General features: G+C 46.5%; 1 protein-coding gene across 3 annotated transcripts; it reads right to left on the bottom strand.

Annotated features, from left to right (window-relative positions):
- Positions 1–3,139: 3,139 nt before the first annotated feature.
- On the bottom strand, positions 3,140–20,884 carry LOC140357644 (abl interactor 1-like). 3 transcript variants are annotated; one of them, XM_072442146.1, is made up of 11 exons: positions 20,775–20,884; positions 19,823–19,933; positions 18,210–18,377; positions 16,684–16,860; positions 14,646–14,704; positions 11,556–11,606; positions 10,896–11,245; positions 10,036–10,164; positions 9,710–9,829; positions 8,621–8,722; positions 3,140–3,348 (listed from the first exon to the last, which is right to left on the bottom strand). In XM_072442146.1, exons 2-11 carry the CDS (start codon positions 19,931–19,933, stop codon positions 3,302–3,304), a joined length of 1,314 nt encoding a protein of 437 aa, XP_072298247.1. In that variant the 5' UTR covers positions 20,775–20,884; the 3' UTR covers positions 3,140–3,301. The 3 variants fall into 3 exon arrangements, with proteins under 3 accessions (XP_072298247.1, XP_072298249.1, XP_072298250.1); XM_072442148.1 differs by lacking the exon at positions 8,621–8,722 and having other exon boundaries at positions 3,142–3,348; XM_072442149.1 differs by lacking the exons at positions 8,621–8,722; positions 9,710–9,829 and having other exon boundaries at positions 3,144–3,348.
- Between the last annotated feature and the right edge of the window lie 1,609 nt (positions 20,885–22,493).

Here is a 22,493-nt window from a genome sequence, read left to right as displayed (position 1 = left end):
CCAAAAGAATGCAACAAATACTCACAAATTTAATTCACAATGACAGACAGAATTGATTAACAAACGACAAACACAGGACCATTCATGTTGGAGAGGTAACTCCGGACTGGGTGGACTGTAGGGTGCTGGCTCTGGTTTGTAGAAGTGGCCCGAGAGCGCCGGTCAGGGCACTACTGGAGGCCAGGAATGAGGATCGGAAAGACGAGAAGAGACGAGGTGCTGGTGGTAGCTTTATCAGGCTCACAAGGAAAGCCAAGGAAGAACAAAGGAGAGGGCACTGGAGGAAAGAATAAAGGGTGAAATGCAGTGATGTCATAAAGCACCCTGTGGTGCTGGAGCGCCTCTAGTGGTCTTTACACAGCTGTAATAAAAAGTCTGAGGAATAAAGTCTGGCGGTAATGCAACAATTGGATGCCAACCGCCATAAAATAACAACAACAACAACAGCTGTAATAAGTCTGGACGCCGAGAAAGATTTTGATTCTGTTCGCTAGCCTTGTTTATTTAAAGAGCTAACCGAATTTAAACTAGATGAAAATTGAGGCTCTTTACAACAGCCCAACGGGAATCAAAATGAATGGTCACTTTGGAAAGAGAGGCGAGGCAGGGCTGTGCTTGGTTTCCCCTGTTGTTCGCTTTGTACTTAAAAACATTAGCTCAATACATGAGACCATCAGAAACAATTTATTGTGTCTCAACTGATGGGACAGAACATTAAGTTGTGCGCGGATGATGTTCTGTTATATTTGACCAAACGAGTACTTTCCATACTCAATGTGATGCCATTCCTTCAAGATACAAACTGAATGTACAAAAACCTGACATTCTCTCTTTCTAGCGCCGCCCTCTGTCGTTTGGAAAGACTTATGGCAGAACAGAATGTTGTTGTTGTTGTTGTTGTTGTTGTTTTATGGCGGTTGACATCCGAGTGTTGCATTACCGCCAGACTTTATTCCTTAGACTTTGTCGTAGTCCTAAAAGTTCTTCTTCCAGTGCCTTGACTTCCAGTGCTTTGTCCTCAGACTCTGTCGTAGTCCGTTGTTGTTGTTGTTGTTGTTGTTTTATGGCGGTTGACATCCGAGTGTTGCATTACCGCCAGACTTTATTCCTTAGACTTTGTCCGTAAAAGTACTCCTTCCATTGCTTTGGTGTTACAAAGCCCATGAGGTCATGATATGTCTTTGTGACTAGAATAGTTGTTGTTTCAGAGACCGAGCGGCTTTATTCCAGGGAGACTCTTCTTCATCTTCCTCTCCTTCTTTGACGTTCGGTGCTTCCACCGTACAGCTTTATTCTTTAGGCTTCATTCTATAGGCTTTAATATTTCCACTGATGTCGCTGCTTGGTAGCCGTGCGTCTACGAGACTGGGCGAGGACAGGAGACCACCCCCACCCCCATCTCGTCACTCTGATCACTCTGACTCCCCACAAGCAGACCCCCATCACTCCGACTCCCATTTAGTGCCTTTAGCCTGTTTTCTATATCTGCCCAATCAAGCTCCTTTGTTCCAAGGAATCTAGATAAGATAAGATAAGATAAGATATTCCTTTATTGTCCCACATGGGGAAATTTCATTGGTGCAACGCAGGTAGATACAGAGGTAGATCCAGAAGAACAGATCACTTATAGGAAGTCTGAAAAACACTTTCAGTAGAAGATCTCCTATAAATAAATAAAAACTCCCATAGACAAATAAATAAATAAATACCATTGCATGTGATCCCGACAGTAATAGATTGCACATGAATTTCACAGTAATTGCACATGAATTGCACATGAATTTCACAGCAATTGCACATACGACAGAATTGCACATCAGTATTAGGTTAGGTCAGTATTGCGACGGGATAACGTGACGATCTCCGGGTAAGACGACAGTTCTCTGCAGTTTCATGAGTTCCTCCTTTGTGGAAACGCGGTACGGCGCCGGCCGGGGGGCGGGGCCGGAGCCGGGGGGCGGGGCCGGAGCCGGGGGGCGGGGCCGGAGCCGGGGGACTCAGAGCCAAAACACATCGCAACGACGAAAACACTCAATCCAGCCGAATAAAGTCAAAACAAGTTAATTTAAAGCGATTCCAGTGCGTGTCCCGATCGTTCGTGAAGTTCCTGCAGCTTTAGCAATGATCCTGATCCTTTCAGTTCTGCTTTGAGTCTGAGCAGCACAGTTTACAACATCCACCATAAAGAGTACAAAATCCTCTCTATCCACAACCAGGGTATTCTCATTAATTCTGGAACCTGCACACTTGGGACCTCCACTCTTGAAACCTTCACACTTCTTGGGAGCCACGCTGGCCTTTCTCATTTCGCCCTGGCTGGGAGCAGCGCTGGCTCCTCTCTCTGTATTTACTCTAAACTCGTTACTTGAAACTTTCTTGACTGCATCTGCATAGGATATACCTTGAGAGACCTTTATTTTATGCACCTCAGCAGCTCTTTTTTTCTGTCAATCACTATGAAGAAAGAGCTTGAAAAATGAACAGTTCCAGACCGGCTGTTTGAAGAGTGGAATAAAACAATCTCAAAAAAATTATGGCAAGATAAGAAACCGGTTCAAAACTTTACAACCATCGACAAAAAAGGAGGCGGGGTATGGTCTGAAAAATGGCTTTTCTCAAGTGTTGCTGGTGTGACCCAGAATACCAAACTCCATGGAAAAAATATTGATCTGATTGACACTAGTTTGTGCATTTGCTGAGTTTTGACAATTCCTCAATTAATTTAACACACAAAAAATGTAGGGACTTTGTCAAATCCATGTAAAAGTCTTTTTACAGTTGTTGGAAATAACCTTTATTTTTGTGTTCAACACGTCCAGCAGCTGAGAGTTCCCGTTTATCAGATGTGAACAAAAAGGAGTAAACGAACAACAGTCAGACGGCCGAGCTCAGTTAACGTAAATAAACACAATTAATTAAATCATATATTACTACAGTTATTACGCTCTTTTTAGCGTGATTCTGTTTTGTAATGTTCAAAAGAAAAACTGCTTTTATCATTTATTAAAAGGTAGAACTACTTCATCATTATTTCTACTTCACAATCAGGTGGTTTATTTTTAAAACATGTCTACAACCAGTTTAAAGTTGAAACAAACAAACAAACAAACAAACAATAAAACTGTTTTTTGTTTTATCATGAATCTGCAGTTCCACAAAAGCGCCACCAGATGGGACTCAAACAACATCATTTAATCTAATGTACAATTGGAATAAAATTATATATTTATATTTCTGTTAATATTTTCTGACATACATTTTAAGTTAATATATTAATACAATTTAGTCTTTCAGTCTTGGTTCAGTCTTGGACCAGAGGAGGAGGAGGAGGAGGAGGAATTTCCAAATCTGCAAATCATAAAAACAGAATAATTCATGTTACAACAAATTATAGCAGTAGTATTTGTAGTAGTAGAAGAAGTAGTACTTGTATTACCAGTAGTAGTAATAGTAGTAGTTGTAGCAGTAGGAGTATTTGTAGTAGTAGCGGTAGTACAAGTAGTAGCAGTAGTAGAAATAGTAGCATGAGGTGATAAGTGTTAGCATAAAAAGGATTAGAGCAGGAGGCGCTCCTCTATAACTCTACAGCAGGAGACGCTCTTCTATAACACTACAGCAGGAGACGCTCCTCTATAACTCTACAGCAGGAGGCGCTCTTCTATAACACTACAGCAGGAGACGCTCTTCTATAACACTACAGCAGGAGACGCTCCTCTATAACTCTACAGCAGGAGACGCTCCTCTAACTCTACAGCAGGAGGCGCTCTTCTATAACACTACAGCAGGAGGCGCTCCTCTATAACTCTACAGCAGGAGGCGCTTTTCTATAACACTACAGCAGGAGGCGTTCCTCTATAACTCTACAGCAGGAGGCACTCTTCTATAACTCTACAGCAGGAGGCGTTCCTCTATAACTCTACAGCAGGAGACGCTCCTCTATAACTCTACAGCAGGAGGCGCTCTTCTATAACACTACAGCAGGAGGCACTCTTCTATGACACTACAGCAGGAGGCGCTCTTCTATAACTCTACAGCAGGAGGCGCTCTTCTATAACACTACAGCAGGAGGCGCTCTTCTATAACACTACAGCAGGAGGCGCTCTTCTATAACACTACAGCAGGAGGCGTTCCTCTATAACTCTACAGCAGGAGGCGCTCTTCTATAACACTACAGCAGGAGGCGCTCTTCTATAACACTACAGCAGGAGGCGCTCTTCTATAACTCTACAGCAGGAGGCGCTCTTCTATAACACTACAGCAGGAGGCGTTCCTCTATAACTCTGCAGCAGGAGACGCTCCTCTATAACTCTACAGCAGGAGGCGCTCCTCTATAACTCTACAGCAGGAGGCGCTCCTCTATAACTCTACAGCAGGAGGCGCTCTTCTATAACTCTACAGCAGGAGGCGCTCTTCTATAACTCTACAGCAGGAGGCGCTCTTCTATAACGCTACAGCAGGAGACGCACTTCTATAACTCTACAGCAGGAGGCGCTCTTCTATGACACTAAAGCAGGAGACGCTCTTCTATAACACTACAGCAGGAGGCACTCTTCTATAACTCTACAGCAGGAGGCGCTCTTCTATAACACTACAGCAGGAGGCGTTCCTCTATAACTCTGCAGCAGGAGACGCTCCTCTATAACTCTACAGCAGGAGGCGCTCCTCTATAACTCTACAGCAGGAGGCGCTCCTCTATAACTCTACAGCAGGAGGCGCTCTTCTATAACACTACAGCAGGAGGCGCTCTTCTATAACTCTACAGCAGGAGGCGCTCTTCTATAACACTACAGCAGGAGGCGTTCCTCTATAACTCTGCAGCAGGAGACGCTCCTCTATAACTCTACAGCAGGAGGCGCTCCTCTATAACTCTACAGCAGGAGGCGCTCCTCTATAACTCTACAGCAGGAGGCGCTCTTCTATAACTCTACAGCAGGAGGCGCTCTTCTATAACTCTACAGCAGGAGGCGCTCTTCTATAACGCTACAGCAGGAGACGCACTTCTATAACTCTACAGCAGGAGGCGCTCTTCTATGACACTAAAGCAGGAGACGCTCTTCTATAACACTACAGCAGGAGGCACTCTTCTATAACTCTACAGCAGGAGGCGCTCTTCTATAACACTACAGCAGGAGGCGTTCCTCTATAACTCTGCAGCAGGAGACGCTCCTCTATAACTCTACAGCAGGAGGCGCTCCTCTATAACTCTACAGCAGGAGGCGCTCCTCTATAACTCTACAGCAGGAGGCGCTCTTCTATAACTCTACAGCAGGAGGCGCTCTTCTATAACTCTACAGCAGGAGGCGCTCTTCTATAACGCTACAGCAGGAGACGCACTTCTATAACTCTACAGCAGGAGGCGCTCTTCTATGACACTAAAGCAGGAGACGCTCTTCTATAACTCTACAGCAGGAGGCACTCTTCTATAACACTACAGCAGGAGGCGCTCTTCTATAACACTACAGCAAGAGGCACTCTTCTATAACACTACAGCAGGAGGCCCTCTTCTATAACTCTACAGCAAGAGGCGCTCTTCTATAACACTACAGCAGGAGGCCCTCTTCTATAACACTACAGCAGGAGGCGCTCTTCTATAACACTACAGCAGGAGGCACTCTTCTATAACACTACAGCAGGAGGCACTCTTCTATAACACTACAGCAGGAGGCACTCTTCTATAACACTACAGCAGGAGGCGCTCTTCTATAACGCTACAGCAGGAGGCGCTCTTCTATAACGCTACAGCAGGAGGCGCTCTTCTATAACGCTACAACAGGAGGCGCTCTTCTATAACGCTACAGCAGGAGACGCTCTTCTATAACAGTACAGCAGGAGGCGCTCTTCTATATAACGCTACAGCAGGAGGCGCTCTTCTATAACTCTACAGCAGGAGGCGCTCTTCTATAACTCTACAGCAGGAGGCACTCTTCTATAACACTACAGCAGGAGGCACTCTTCTATAACACTACAGCAGGAGGCGCTCTTCTATAACACTACAGCAGGAGGCGCTCTTCTATAACGCTACAACAGGAGGCGCTCTTCTATAACGCTACAGCAGGAGACGCTCTTCTATAACACTACAGCAGGAGGCACTCTTCTATAACGCTACAACAGGAGGCACTCTCCTATAACGCTACAGCAGGAGACGCTCTTCTATAACTCTACAGCAGGAGGCGCTCTTCTATAACACTACAGCAGGAGGCACTCTTCTATAACGCTACAACAGGAGGCACTCTTCTATAACTCTACAGCAGGAGGCGCTCTTCTATAACACTACAGCAGGAGGCACTCTTCTATAACGCTACAACAGGAGGCACTCTTCTATAACGCTACAACAGGAGGCGCTCTTCTATAACTCTACAGCAGGAGACGCTCTTCTATAACGCTACAGCAGGAGACGCTCTTCTATAACTCTACAGCAGGAGGCGCTCTTCTATAACACTACAGCAGGAGGCGCTCTTCTATAACACTACAGCAAGAGGCACTCTTCTATAACACTACAGCAGGAGGCCCTCTTCTATAACACTACAGCAGGAGGCGCTCTTCTATAACACTACAGCAGGAGGCACTCTTCTATAACACTACAGCAGGAGGCACTCTTCTATAACACTACAGCAGGAGGCACTCTTCTATAACACTACAGCAGGAGGCGCTCTTCTATAACGCTACAGCAGGAGGCGCTCTTCTATAACGCTACAGCAGGAGGCGCTCTTCTATAACGCTACAACAGGAGGCGCTCTTCTATAACGCTACAGCAGGAGACGCTCTTCTATAACAGTACAGCAGGAGGCGCTCTTCTATATAACGCTACAGCAGGAGGCGCTCTTCTATAACTCTACAGCAGGAGGCGCTCTTCTATAACTCTACAGCAGGAGGCACTCTTCTATAACACTACAGCAGGAGGCACTCTTCTATAACACTACAGCAGGAGGCGCTCTTCTATAACACTACAGCAGGAGGCGCTCTTCTATAACGCTACAACAGGAGGCGCTCTTCTATAACGCTACAGCAGGAGACGCTCTTCTATAACACTACAGCAGGAGGCACTCTTCTATAACGCTACAACAGGAGGCGCTCTTCTATAACGCTACAGCAGGAGGCCCTCTTCTATAACACTACAGCAGGAGGCACTCTCCTATAACGCTACAGCAGGAGACGCTCTTCTATAACTCTACAGCAGGAGGCGCTCTTCTATAACACTACAGCAGGAGGCGCTCTTCTATAACACTACAGCAGGAGGCACTCTTCTATAACGCTACAACAGGAGGCACTCTTCTATAACGCTACAACAGGAGGCGCTCTTCTATAACTCTACAGCAGGAGACGCTCTTCTATAACGCTACAGCAGGAGACGCTCTTCTATAACTCTACAGCAGGAGGCGCTCTTCTATAACGCTACAGCAGGAGACGCTCTTCTATAACTCTACAGCAGGAGGCGCTCTTCTATAACACTACAGCAGGAGGCGCTCTTCTATAACGCTACAACAGGAGGCGCTCTTCTATAACTCTACAGCAGGAGACGCTCTTCTATAACACTACAGCAGGAGACGCTCTTCTATAACACTACAGCAGGAGGCGCTCTTCTATGACACTAAAGCAGGAGACGCTCTTCTATAACACTACAGCAGGAGGCGCTCTTCTATAACGCTACAGCAGGAGACGCTCTTCTATAACTCTACAGCAGGAGGCGCTCTTCTATAACACTACAGCAGGAGGCGCTCTTCTATAACGCTACAACAGGAGGCGCTCTTCTATAACTCTACAGCAGGAGACGCTCTTCTATAACTCTACAGCAGGAGACGCTCTTCTATAACACTACAGCAGGAGGCGCTCTTCTATGACACTAAAGCAGGAGACGCTCTTCTATAACACTAAAGCAGGAGGCGCTCTTCTATAACGCTACAGCAGGAGACGCTCTTCTATAACTCTACAGCAGGAGACGCTCTTCTATAAAACTACAGCAGGAGGCGCTCCTCTATAACGCTACAGCAGGAGGCGCTCTTCTATAACACTACAGCAGGAGGCGCTCTTCTATAACACTACAGCAGGAGGCGCTCGTCTATAACGCTACAACAGGAGGCGCTCTTCTATAACGCTACAGCAGGAGACGCTCTTCTATAACTCTACAGCAGGAGGCGCTCTTCTATAACGCTACAGCAGGAGACGCTCTTCTATAACTCTACAGCAGGAGGCGCTCTTCTATAACGCTACAACAGGAGGCGCTCTTCTATAACACTACAGCAGGAGGCGCTCGTCTATAACGCTACAACAGGAGGCGCTCTTCTATAACGCTACAGCAGGAGACGCTCTTCTATAACTCTACAGCAGGAGGCGCTCTTCTGTAACGCTACAACAGGAGGCGCTCTTCTATAACGCTACAACAGGAGGCGCTCTTCTATAACGCTACAACAGGAGGCGCTCTTCTATAACTACAGCAGGAGGAGCTCTTCTATGACACTACAGCAGGAGACGCTCTTCTATAACTCTACAGCAGGAGACGCTCTTCTATAACACTACAGCAGGAGGCGCTCCTCTATAACGCTACAGCAGGAGGCGCTCTTCTATAACACTACAGCAGGAGGCGCTCTTCTATAACTCTACAGCAGGAGGTGCTCTCTCTTACCCAGGTGCTGCAGACGTGCAGGTAATGCTGCAGGTGAAAGGGGGCAGGGCATAGTGGGCGGAGCTGTGGGCGGGGGGAAGGAGGGAGGAGGAGGGATCATGACTGAAAGGGAGAGGGGCCACAGAAGCAGAGAAATAACTTGAATCAAGTTTTTTTTTAAATGTATGTGCACTTGTTACAGCTGGTTATGTGTGCGTTTGTTTGTTTGTTTGTTTAGCTGGTTCTTGGGGTCAGGGGTCATTGTTGTTCATGGGGTCAGAGGTCAGGGGTCATTGTTGTTCATGGGGTCAGAGGTCAGTGGTCATTGTTGTTCATGGGATAAGTAAAGTGTATCATTGATGACATATATTATTTTTGACATTTGGATTTAATAATGTCAGTGTCTTAAAGCTAAAAGGTCTTTATAATGATAAATGTGGCGTCCAGCGCTGCACAAGTGAAACTACCACCAGGGCGTTCTTTTTTGTATGTGTGTGTGAATACCACCAGGTGGCCCTCAACCCAAATGCACCTTACACTTTGCATGTAAACCCACTGACTCACGTTGAACAAAAAAAACTAATAGTTGCTTTAATCCGATACAATCAGACATCTTTGTGTGCATGTAAACACCTTACTCCGAATCAGCGTTCAAAATCTCCGTAATCTTGCGTAATCGGATTGAGACTAGACAAGGCTTGTGCATGCTCCACGACCCACGCTGACCTATGACCCCAGAAACAAAACCATACAAGGAAGAACACAACCGTATTCACTCACAAGGGTTATCGTGCACTTTATCTGCACAATAACTTACGCGGACATTACATACGAGATGAACAAAACTATCCATCTTGCCATTGTTCGAAAATGCGCATGATAGTTGTTTATATGTGACGCAAAAGGTCAACCGGAATGGGGCGTTGTATTAGTCCGCTAACGACGCATATCGCCACCTAGTGTTAGGAGGACGACACGTTCTTGTCAGGAATTCGACTTCCTCGTCTGCATGTATACTTGGACAAGGACAGAGCTTGACCAAGACCTCAAAACCGAATGTTATAAAAAACCTTTTTTTGTTTGCATGTAAACGCACTGAGTGACTCTTACGTGATTGGCTGAGAGGCAGGAAGAGGGAGCGCGTGAAGCAGCGGGAAGCAGGGCCAGAGCGCACTCTCAGCGAGTGAGAGCGAATGGGGGGCGGGGCTCTGTGCCGGCTCCTCCTCGAAACTGAAACAGCCAATCAGCAGCAAGGACAAAGAGACAGAGCCAATCAGAGGACAGAGAGACAGAGCCAATTAGAGGAGAGAGAGGCAAAGCCAATCAGAGGAGAGAGAGGCAAAGCCAATCAGAGGAGAGAGGAAGAGATCCATTCAAGAGAGAGAGAGACAATCAGAGATAGAGCGAGTCAATCAGAGGCGAGAGGGGGGTGTTACCAAAAGAGGCGGAGTCATCTGTAATTGGTGGAGGTGGTGGAGGGGGTGGGGTTTCAGTATCCTCAGGTGAAGGGGGTGTGGCCTCTGTGAAGTCATCAGGAGGAGGCGGGAAACTGGATTCCTCCAAAACTAAAAAGTACAAAAATGAAGTACAAATATGACTTTTTGTAAATGTTATGTAGAACTCTACATGAAAGAGTAAAAAAGTCAGTACAGTAAAGTACAGATTATAGATAAAACTAATAATAATTATGTTACATTCTAAGATATTCTATGTGTAGAAAATAATTTAAGTCGTTTCAATAGTAGTAGTAGTACAGTGCAACTGTAGTATAGTAGAACAATAGAACAGTAGAACAGTAGTACAGTAGTAGTACAGTAATACAGTATTACAGTAATACAGTAGAACAGTAGTACGGTAGCAGTAGCACAGTAGTACAGTTCTGGTAAACTGGACGGTCCCTCATCTGCCTGAAGAGTGGGTCCAGTTCGCCTCAGTCGGTCCCTCATCTGCCTGAAGAGTGGGTCCAGCTCCAGTCTCCTCGTGTCCGTCTGTCCGTCTGTGAGAGTCGGATCTCTCCTTCACTGGAACTCCTCCAGGTTTCTACGCTTTTTTCCCAAAGAGGTTTTTTTTTGTAGTTTTTCCTGGCCGAGAAGGAGAGTCTAAGGACAGAGGACCCTGGGACATCGTCCCTCGCCACCACAGACATTGTCTGACTTCATCGCCACCACAGACATTGTTGATTCATTTCTCCCTGTGGCCCTCAGAGGCAACTGTTGTTGTGATTTTGGGCCTTACAAAAATAAATTGATTTGATTTGATTTGATAAACTGCAGTAGTTGTACTTTTGAGCTCGTACCTGTCTCCAGAGGAGGAGGGGGCGGGGCCAGAGGTAGACCTGGGGGAGGGGGCGGGGCCAGAGGTGGACCTGGGGGAGGGGGTGGGGCCAGGGGTGGGATCAGGGCACCAGGCGGGTTTGGAGGTGGAGGGGGCAGGGCTCCAGCCTCTGAGGAGTCAATCAGATCAAGAATTTCGTCCGGCTTCTGATTGGGCGGTGGAGGAGGAGGGGGTGGAGCTAAAGGCTCCACTTCAGGAGGGGGAGGAGCCTCGTCCATGACATCACTCAGAGGGATGGACTCGATTACATCACAGGGGGGTGGGGCGTTCCAGGAGGCGGGGACAGAGGGTGGAGCAACAGGCTTCCCAAAACTATACAAAACAAATATTATTAGTATTACAAATACAATTTATACTACATATTCTACTAGTGTAAACTACAGAAAGTACACAGCGGTACTATAGTAGTAACTAGAGAGTAAACTCGGCTCTTTTAAAACACTTTTAGACTCATTACGGTGAATAATTAAGATGCTCAGAATGCATGAGGAAAGTGAGATTTACAAGAGTTTAAAATTAACTACTTCTGTTTTCATGTTCAAACAGTAAAAAGCAGGCGCCTTTAATACTGCACATAGTACATACAGTACTATGTGCAGTATTAGTATGTACACAGACTGACCTGCTGACAGGGGGCACTGTGGAGCTCTGCAGAAGCTCTGGAGCCTTCGTCCTGAAATAGAAACACAAAGCAGTTTGAGTTTAAAATTATTATTTTTTTATATGGAACAGACACAGAGGATATTATTATATAATAAGAATAGTTCATATTCATACATAACATAAAGCCAAGCCCAAGGAAGAAAGGAGAGACATTATCAGGATCTTTAGATTTATCTCCTGAAAATTCAGTTTTGAAAAGTCAATGTCATTTTATGTCTAGTGCACATTTACCATGTATTTTTTTGTATTTTTTCTCATTTTAATTTTACATATAAAACCCACACAAAAAAGTACGTAAAGAAACACAAGCAGCACAGAACAATCACAGAAAACAAAATAACGATTCTAAACAAGAATAAAATGGTCAAATCTAGTTCAAAGTGATTTTTCCATCTTCCGTATGTCAGTCGTCCTTTTGTGTCTTTGTTTAGCAAAAAAATCTTGAGATTGATTTACTCCATTCAAACAACCGGCTGGGAATGGAAATAAGAAGAGTCTGGAACAGACATAGAAATCTGGGAAAAGAATTCCTTTTATATTTCAATCCTTGGATTTAGACTTTTAGCTGGAATCCCGGACTCATCTGGCCAGGCCTAAACTGGTTTGAAGAAGAGTCAGCTCTGGAATAAAGGTCGGACTCTGAAAGAGTAAAGCTGTACGGTGGAAGCACCGAACGTGGAAGAAGGAGATGAAGATGAAGAAGAGTCTCCCTGGAATAAAGCCGGTCAGACTCTAAAGGATACAACAACAAAGACATCTCATGACCTCATGGACTTTGTGGAAGAAGTACTTTTAAGGACTACAACAAAGTCTGAGGAATAAAGTCTGGCGGTAATGCAACACTCGGATGCCAACCGCCATAAAACAACAACAACAACATACTTTGAAGACAGCTTAAAACACTTACTTTGAAGACGTACAACTACAGTATGGGGCTAAATCCACCTTTTCAAGAACAAAGTCTGGCGGTAATGTAACACTTGGATACCAACCGCCATAAAACAACAACATCAGACTCTGTTCTGTTATTTGTTTAAAGCCCTCAATAAACTTCTTTGGGACCAAAGAATCACATTTCCAAACAGTGTTTTGAAGCACACGCTTTGGGGCTTCCAAACTGCCCAAACGCCTGTTTCAATACGGCCATCACCATGGTGAGTGCAATACTAGCGCTAGTTACATCAGGGACACTACGTGAATAGTCTTGTATCACTTCTGAACCTGAGAGCTGAACCTGAGAGCTGAACCTGAGAGCTGAACCTGAGAGCTGAACCTGAGAGCTGAACCTGAGAGCTGAACCTGAGAGCTGAACCTGAGAGCTGAACCTGAGAGCTGAACCTGAGAGCTGGACCTTAGAGCTGGACCTTAGAGCTGGACCTTAGAGCTGGACCTGAGAGCTGGACCTGAGAGCTGAACCTTAGAGCTGAATCTGAGAGCTGAACCTGAGAGCTGAACCTTAGAGCTGAACCTGAGAGCTGAACCTTAGAGCTGAACCTTAGAGCTGAACCTTAGAGCTGAACCTTAGAGCTGAACCTGAGAGCTGAACCTGAGAGCTGGACCTTAGAGCTGAACCTGAGAGCTGAACCTTAGAGCTGAACCTGAGAGCTGAACCTGAGAGCTGAACCTGAGAGCTGAACCTGAGAGCTGAACCTGAGAGCTGAACCTGAGAGCTGAACCTGAGAGCTGAACCTGAGAGCTGAACCTGAGAGCTGAACCTGAGAGCTGAACCTTAGAGCTGAACCTGAGAGCTGAACCTTAGAGCTAAATGATAAATCGAGTTCAGAGGTTTTAACACTGTTGTAGTAGAATGAATATATATAAAATCACCATAATCTAGAACTAAGAGAAATGTCGCCTGGATGAACTGTTTTCTACAATTAAGAGGAAAACACAATTTATTTTTAAAGAAGAACGACAATCTGGTTTTAGATTATTTGTCAGCTCTTATGTGTTTGTTGAAGGAGAGTTTATCATCATCCAGATGCACAAGTACTTGTAAAAGTACTTTTTCAATCTTATTACCACCATATAAATGTATTTTTGGGTCACTAGTGTATTTTGGAGAACAGCATACATTTTGTTTTATTTGAATTCATTAATCATTTTGAATGAACAGAGCTTTGTTTGATGGAGAGAAAATCCTCTTGAATATTTTGAATCACTTGTGCAGCAGGGGGCGCTCTAGCATACAGAACTGCATCATCTGCATACTGTTCTGTGGTTCTTTTACAGCTCCCAATGATCTCAGGTTTGAGAGCAAAGCCCCCTAGTGACACATCCGTAAAACAACAGCGGTTCATGAACCGTCTGAGTCGTTGTTGTTGTTACGTTTAATGGCGGTTGGCAGCCAACTGGAAAGATGCATTTACCGCCACCTTCTGTAGTCTAAGTTTGTGTTTTTATCGGCTTCCATTCTCTTGAGCTGGGCTCTGTTGTTCCCCGCTCAACATAATGGCCACCTGTTGTAAAGTTATGTCCTTTCCACCTTCTGATAGGGACAGGCCTGGAGAGCCCTCACTGGGCACAGGGTTCGTCTTAGCGGAGGGAGGCGGGTTTGAGGGAGAGCTGATGTTGTTAGCCATGCTAACTTAGCTTGTGAGACGGTCCGTTTTCCACTGAGGCTATTGTCCGTAAGCTTTGAGTGCTTAGCTCCCGAAGCTTACCGTCTTGTAGACTGCCTGTCCAAATAACATGTTGCCACAGAAAAAAAGGGGCACATTCTCTAATATGGTTCAGGTTCTGCTCAGGTTCTGCTCGTGTTCAGGTTCTGCTCGTGTTCAGGTTCTGCTCGTGTTCAGGTTCTGCTCGTGTTCAGGTTCTGCTCGTGTTCAGGTTCTGCTCGTGTTCAGGTTCTGCTCGGGTTCAGGTTCTGCTTGGGTTCAGGTTCTGCTCAGGTTCAGGTTCTGCTTGGGTTCAGGTTCTGCTCAGGTTCAGGTTCTGCTCAGGTTCAGGTTCTGCTCGTGTTCAGGTTCTGCTCAGGTACAGGTCTGTTTAGATGTTCTGATGAGGAAATTTAGTTTGGAGGTGTTGGTTTGAGATTTTGCCGGACCTGAAGGACGAGCCTGGTTTCCGGATTGTTCCGCTGCGTTCAGACGGTTTCCCTCCGACCTGAGACAAACATCAAACAAATAAACAAGAAAAGACAGATAAATTACACTCTTACGACTCCCATGAATGATTCCTAAAGTGTTTTATTCAGCTTGTGTTTTTGAACAAGAGGGGGGGACAAGAGGGGGGGTAGGAAAGGGCGAGAGAGGGGCAAGCAAGAGGGAGAGAGTGAAAGAGAGATGGGAGAGAGGGAGAGCGGGTGGGGGGAAAGAGAGGGGAAAGAGAGAGAGAGGGAGAGGAGAGAGAGGGGGCAAAGAGGGAGAGAGAGAGAGAGGGAAGAGAGAGAGAGAGAGAGAGAGAGAGAGAGAGAGAGAGAGAGAGAGAGAGAGAGAGAGAGAGAGAGAGAGAGAGAGGAGGAAAGAGGAGAGAGGGGGAAAGAGGGGGCAAAGAGGGAGATAGGAGAGAGGGGAGAGGAGAGAGAGAGGGGGAAAGAGAGAGAGAGAGAGGGCGAAAAGGGCGAAGAGGAGAGAGAGGGGGAAAGAGGAGAGAGAGGAAAGAGAGAGAGGGGGAAGAGAGAGATGGGGAAGAGGAGAGAGAGGAAAGAGAGAGGGGGGGAAGAGGGGTGACAGGGATGGGGTTGGTGGGGGTTAAATTGGGGCCCATTCATGAACTCAGAGCAGTTCCCACGCTTCAACAAAGAGAACACACAAAACTGCAAATACTACAGTGAATACTGTAAAAACTATTGCTGTTACCACTTTACTATTACTTCCAATAATTTCAGAACGACTGCTAAGTAAATTTTCTGTTGTAACACAAGTTTTACAGCAGAAGCAGAAGTACACAACCAAAGTACTTTAAATGAATGAGAGTACAAAGTGTTTCAAGTATTAACTGAGCTAAAGTTTAAGCTCCTGATTGTACATGAACACCAAAGTGCATCACAGAGTTGGAATAAGTTCAATACTGCCTGCACAAGCATTTGCAGTAGTATTTGCAGGAGCATTTGTAGTAGTATTTGTAGGAGTATTGGAGTATTTGTAGTAGTATTTGCAGTAGTATTTGCCGTAGTATTTGCAGTAGTATTTGTAGTAGTATTTGTAGTAGTATTTGTAGTAGTATTTGCAGTAGTATTTGTAGTAGTATCAGCAGTAGTATTTGTAGTAGTATTTGCAGTAGTATTAGTATCAGCAGTAGTATTTGCAGTAGTATTTGTAGTAGTATCAGCAGTAGTATTTGCAGTAGGCTTGTTTAAGTAAGTCAAGGCAGGGCACTACTACATAGATCAAATACATGATGGGAAATACAGTGCTGTGTAAGACGTGAGAAGACAGCTGATTGGACCAGACATCCCTGTAGTCCCTCCCCCTCTCTCCTCATCTCTTCCTCCTCTACTTGATATCATCTCAGATGGACAGAAAAGGCACAAACTGTTATAAAATAGAACAGAAAGTAAAATTAATATAAGATCAAGCTTAACATTTATTGTGAGCTCGTTGTTGTGCATCAGTCCATGTTGTGTGAGGGAGACAGGAGCATTCACCAAGTTTTAATTAGTTTTATTCATTGACAAACTTCAAATTGAAGCACTTTGTGTGAACAGGAAATGATGCGACCACAGACCAAGCCACTTCCTGTTCTGTTTCAGTTTCAGCAGAAAAACTGCGAGTCCTGAACTGTACCTTGGCCATATACATATAGACTTTGACGACCGGTAGGGTCCGTCACCAACGCCGAGGACAGTTCTGAAGACGGCTTGCAGCTAAGCAACCGAGACATGTCAACAATGTATAACACATACTCTAATGAGATGTTAGAGAACGTTTCACTGAAGCATTGGGTTTATCTTTAAGAATAAAAATAACAGAGGACCTAGAATATAACCTTGTGGTCGACCATTGAGGAGGAGGGCCCTTGTCCATGTCCTGGTCCTGGTCCGGGTCCAGGTTCTGGTTCAGGTCCAGGTCCAGGTCCTGGTCTCAATCTTAGTCTAGATCTCAGTCTCTTAGTCCTGGTCTTAGTCCTGGTCTCAGTCTTACCTTGACTCCATGTCCCACAGTGTCCAGCAGCTGGAAGCAGATTGGCTGTCTGGTATACGGTGGGCGGGCCTTGGGCTGTGCCGGGGGGAGGAGCTTATGACAGCGAGGGACACGCCTCTGAGAGGTGAATGAACCAATCTCACGACGAGCGACTTTCTCTCTGTGCATCTCCACAGACTGAGAGAAGAAACGAGAGAGTTCAGACCCTTCAGAACATTGCCTGGTCTTGTCTGTGTAGAGTCAGGCACACAAAGGCCACAGCTCCACACTTTTTCATCCATATCAGCAGCATTCTTTCATTGATTATACCTGGGTTAGTGAGCAGAAAAGTCTTAGGACTCAAGTCCACAACAAGAGCTTAAAATAAACAAAAGTCATTGCAGTTTTTCGCCAACAACAAGTGGCATCGCTGCTTTTATCGTTATATTTATAACAGCAATGACAGAGGCCAAGGCACGTTTATCTGCAGAGCACAATCAGACATAAGGCAATTCAAACGCTTCACACAACAAGAAAAATGCATTCAGATAATATAAAAGAGAAGAGTGCAAATAAAATGATTTCAGTCATGCAAAGCAGAAGAAGCAGAAGAAGTAGCAGCAGAAGAAGATGCAGAAGCAGCAGAAACAGAAGAAGATGCAGAAGCCGCAGAAGAAGAAGAAGAAGAAGAAGAAGCAGATGCAGTTAGTCCTGCCACAATGTTCTAGAGCGTTTCGGTCCACACGTCTCTTCGATATGGAGCCTTGTGCCTGTGTTCACTGTAACAATGTGCAGCATCAGTTCAACTGAACGCACATGGAACTGCAGAGTGTCTTTCCCTGAGGAAAGGACTGACCAGACTCAGGAGGAGGACCGAGCCGTCTCAGGGGGAGGATCGAGCCGTCTCAGGGGGAGGACCGAGCCGTCTCAGGGGGAGGACCGAGCCGTCTCAGGGGGAGGACCGAGCCGTCTCAGGGGGAGGACCGACCCGACTCAGGCGAGCCGTCTCAGGGGGAGGACCGAGCCGTCTCAGGGGGAGGACCGAGCTCAGGAGGAGGACCGACCCGACTCAGGAGGAGGACCCGACTCAGGGGAAGGACCGAGCCGACTCAGGGGAAGGACCGAGCCGACTCAGGAGGGGGACCGACCCGACTCAGGAGGAGGACCGAGCAGACTCAGGAGGAGGACCGAGCCGACTCAGGAGGAGGACCGAGCCGACTCAGGGGAAGGACCGAGCCGACTCAGGGAGGGGGACCGAGCCGACTCAGGGGAAGGACCGACCCGACTCAGGGGGAGGACCGACAGAGGACCAACCCGACTCGGGGGAAGGACCGACAGAGGACCGACCCGACTTAGGGGGAGGACCGACAGAGGACCGACCCGACTCGGGGCAAGGACCGACCCGACTTGGGGGGAGGACCGACAGAGGACCAACCCGACTCGGGGGAAGGACCGACCCGACTCGGGGGGAGGACCGACCCGACTCGGGGGGGGGGGATTGACCCGACACGGGGGGGGGGATTGACCGACACGGGGGAAGGACCGACCTGACTCAGGAGGAGGACAGATGACTGCAGGCGGCTCAGGTCATGGTGCTGCAGGTCGAGGAGTCGCAGCAGAGACTCGGCCACAGAGTTCACCTGAAACGCCACCGACGCCAGCGACTGAGTGAGAAGAGAACGGGTGTGGGAGAGAGCCTCAGCGCCTCCGCAGGTCTGCAACGGAACTACAGGTTAGAACAGCCCTACAACAGTACACCCGCAGGGCTAAAGAGGAACTACAGGTTAGAACAGCCCCTACAACAGTACACCCGCAGGGCTAAAGAGGAACTACAGCTTAGAACAGCCCCTACAACAGTACACCCGCAGGGCTAAAGAGGAACTACAGGTTAGAACAGCCCCTACAACAGTACACCCGCAGGGCTAAAGAGGAACTACAGCTTAGAACAGCCCCTACAACAGTACACCCGCAGGGCTAAAGAGGAACTACAGGTTAGAACAGCCCCTATAACAGTACACCCGCAGGGCTAAAGAGGAACTACAGGTGAGAAAGGCACCTATAAAAGCGCCCCGCAGGTTTAAAGAGGAACTACAGGTAAGAACAGCGCCTATAAACGGCCCCCGCAGGTTTAAAGAGGAACTACAGGTGAGAACAGCGCCTATAAACGGCCCCCGCAGGTTTAAAGAGGAACTACAGGTGAGAACAGCGCCTATAAACGGCCCCCGCAGGTTTAAAGAGGAACTACAGGTGAGAACAGCGCCTATAAACGGCCCCCGCAGGCTTAAAGAGGAACTACAGGTGAGAACAGCGCCTATAAACGGCCCCTGCAGGTTTAAATAGGAACTACAGGTAAGAACAGCGCCTATAAACGACCCCCGCAGGTTTAAATAGGAACTACAGGTGAGAACGGCACCTATAAACAGCCTCCGCAGGTTTAAAGCGGAACTACAGGTGAGAACAGCGCCTATAAACGGCCCCCGCAGGTTTAAAGAGGAACTACAGGTGAGAACAGCGCCTATAAATGGCCCCTGTAGGTTTAAATAGGAACTACAGGTGAGAACGGCACCTATAAACAGCCCCCGCAGGTTTAAAGCAGAACTACAGGTGAGAACAGCGCCTATAAACGGCCCCCGCAGGTTTAAAGAGGAGCTACAGGTGAGAACAGCGCCTATAAACGGCCCCCGCAGGTTTAAAGAGGAACTACAGGTGAGAACAGCGCCTATAAACGACCCCTGCAGGTTCAAAGAGGAACTACAGGTGAGAACAGCGCCTATAAAAAGCCCCCGCAGGCTTAAAGAGGAACTACAGGTGAGAACAGCGCCTATAAACGACCCCCGCAGGTTTAAAGAGGAACTACAGGTGAGAACAGCCCCTACAACAGCGCCCCCTGTCAGTATCCATGGTAGATTAGCACTATTGTCACAGCAATTAACAATTAAAAAACGAAATACTATAACTTTTGTATAGGTAAAAGTCCCCAAAATGTTGCCAGGAAGCTAACATTTTACATTTCTGCCATGTCGCTGTATTTCAAATGAACTTCTTTTGTATTTGGGTGTAAAAAAAATTAAATAAAAAAGCAATTCTTTGCCAGATTGATTTGTCCATTGTATTTTATTTTTCAGCTTCTGTTTTATGGGACTCGGGGGAGTTGACTGACCTGTAGATAGTTGTCGGTGCAGTACTGGGCCACGTTCAGAAGGTTCTGGTGGTTTTCAGTCAAAGCTTTGAGCGACTCAGGGACTTCCCTCAGGATCTGCTCCAGCTCCATCTGAAAGAACAGAACCAGGTCTAAACCAGGTCCAAACCAGGTCCAAGCCAGGTCCAAACCAGGTCTAAACCGGGTCTAAACCGGGTCTAAACCAGGTCTAAACCGGGTCTAAACCGGGTCTAAACCAGGTCCAAACCAGGTCCAAACCAGGTCTAAACAGGATCTAACCCGGGTCTAAACCGGGTCTAAACCGGGTCTAAACCGGGTCCAAACCAGGTCTAAAACGGGTCTAAACCGGGTCTAAACAGGATCTAACCCGGGTCTAAACTGGGTCTAACCTGGGTCTAAACCGGGTCTAAACCAGGTCCAAACCAGGTCTGAACAGGATCTAACCTGGGTCTAAACCGGGTCTAAACCAGGTCCAAACCAGGTCTGAACAGGATCTAACCCGGGTCTAAACCGGGTCTAAACAGGATCTAACCCGGGTCTAAACTGGGTCTAACCTGGGTCCAAACCAGGTCTAAAACGGGTCTAAACAGGGTCTAAACCGGGTCCAAACCGGGTCCAAACCGGGTCTAAACAGGATCTAACCCGGGTCTAAACTGGGTCTAACCTGGGTCTAAACCGGGTCCAAACAGGGTCCAAACAGGGTCCAAACAGGGTCTAAACCGGGTCCAAACAGGGTCCAAACAGGGTCTAATCAGGGTCTAAACCGTGTCCAAACAGGGTCCAAACAGGGTCTAATCCGGGTCTAAACCGGGTCTAATCAGGGTCATTTCAAAGTGATGATGGTGCAGCAGTGAAGAGGAAGCGCGCAAACAGGAACCGCTACTCTGTTTAAACACCTTAACAAACTCTGACCCTGAGACGAACACAAAAACATAAAAACATCCAAACTCACCGTGTGAACAGAGGTCAAAGTCTGGTCTGGTCCGGGTCCAGTCCAGGTCTAGTCCGGGACAAGCAGCGTCCGCTCCCTAACTGCGAACAAGTGCGAGAAACTCCGGAAAAACTCCGAGCGCCGCCGAAGACCGTAACAGAGATCCTCTCCGACACAGAGGCTCACTCTGCACGGATCAGAGATGTCCAAGCGCGAGTCTTTGGAGCTTCACGTGGTTTAAACAGCAAACTCTTTTATATTAACGCTGCTTACGTATTAAATGTTGGACCTCTCCTGTCTTAATGAGGAGGCTCCGCCCACATTAACACATTCTAGTTTCTGTTGAAAACAATATACGAGGTACTGCATTTATAAACTATATGAAATGTTTAAGTATTTTATATAAAAAGTAATGAAGATTTCAAATGGATCTAGTAAAGTAATACGTCATATGAACACTTTGAACACCGCCCGACATGAGACTGACCCCGCCCGACATAGGACTGACCTAGGACTGACCTTCCTTTCTCTCTCTCTCTCTCCTCTCTCTCTCCTCTCTCTCTCCTCTCTCTTTCCCTCTCTTCTCTCGCTCTCTTTCCTTTCTCTCTCTCTTTCTCTCTCTCTTTCTCTCTCTCTCCTCTCTCTGTCCCTCTCTCTCTCCTCTCTCTTTCCCTCTCTCTCTCTCCTCTCTCTGTCCCTCTCTCTCTACTCTCTCTTTCCCTCTCTCTCTCTCCTCTCTCTGTCCCTCTCTCTCTCCTCTCTCTTTCCCACTCTCTCTCTCCTCTCTCTGTCCCTCACTCTCTCTCCTCTCTCTTTCCCTCTCTCTCTTTCCCTCTCTCTCTCTCCTCTCTCTGTCCCTCTCTCTCTCTCCTCTCTCTTTCCCTCTCTTTCTCTCTCTCAGAGTGACTGCGGCTCCAGCAGGGGGCGCCCTTTTACCATAATAATGCTACAGAAATATTAGACATGTCCAAACTACGGCCCGGGGGCCAAATGCGGCCTTCCGGCTTCCTGCTAAGTTGGTCCAAACAACAGAAAGTAGTACTTTTTACTGTACATTGGAATAATTAAAGCATTTTGATGTTATACCAACCTAATATTAATGTTCCAAATCTTATTAAATGTGTGGAGGCATTGTTGTTTGTGGCCCTCTGCTTTGTATGAGTTTCAAAATGCGGCCCTCGTGAGTTTGGACCCCCCTGTGTTAGACTAAAGCAGATGAACAAAGACATTTAAAAGAAATAAAAGAAAACTTAAATGAGATGAGCCTGAAAAGACCAGGTCCAGAGAATAATATCCGGTATTTTTAATATTGTTTTAGTTTCTTGCTTCAGGATTATATGAGTCAGGAGTAGAACCTCAGACCAGGCCATGGCAGGGCATCTGGGGAAACCCGCTGTGGGTTTGCTTCCTGGTAAAAATGTCATTGAACATTTCATTCATAAAGTCCTGGTGCTTTTGTGACACCTTTACATTTGTGTACTCGGTACTTCCTCAGAAGTATCATATTGTGTACTTTGGTTCGTTAGTTCACCTGAGCCGCGCTTAAAGAGGTTAGATGGAGTAGATTGAGCCCTAAATCTGTCTCTGGAGAATTTTGTGAGAATACACTTTATTATAAACCTTGTACATATAATATTTACTACATTTATAGTGATAACATGTAAGAAATACCTGAAAATCATTGGAATAACTTTAATTTGTGATTTTATTCAACATTGAATCACATCTGTAAATTCAACT

The sequence above is a fragment of the Eucyclogobius newberryi genome, unplaced genomic scaffold (genome assembly GCF_026437365.1).
Source record: "Eucyclogobius newberryi isolate DKJ021-1_F unplaced genomic scaffold, fEucNew1.0.hap1 SCAF_13, whole genome shotgun sequence".
NCBI lineage: Eukaryota > Metazoa > Chordata > Actinopteri > Gobiiformes > Gobiidae > Eucyclogobius > Eucyclogobius newberryi.
The sequence above is the reverse complement of the archived record's forward strand: the minus strand, read 5'-3'. Positions and strand labels throughout refer to the sequence as shown.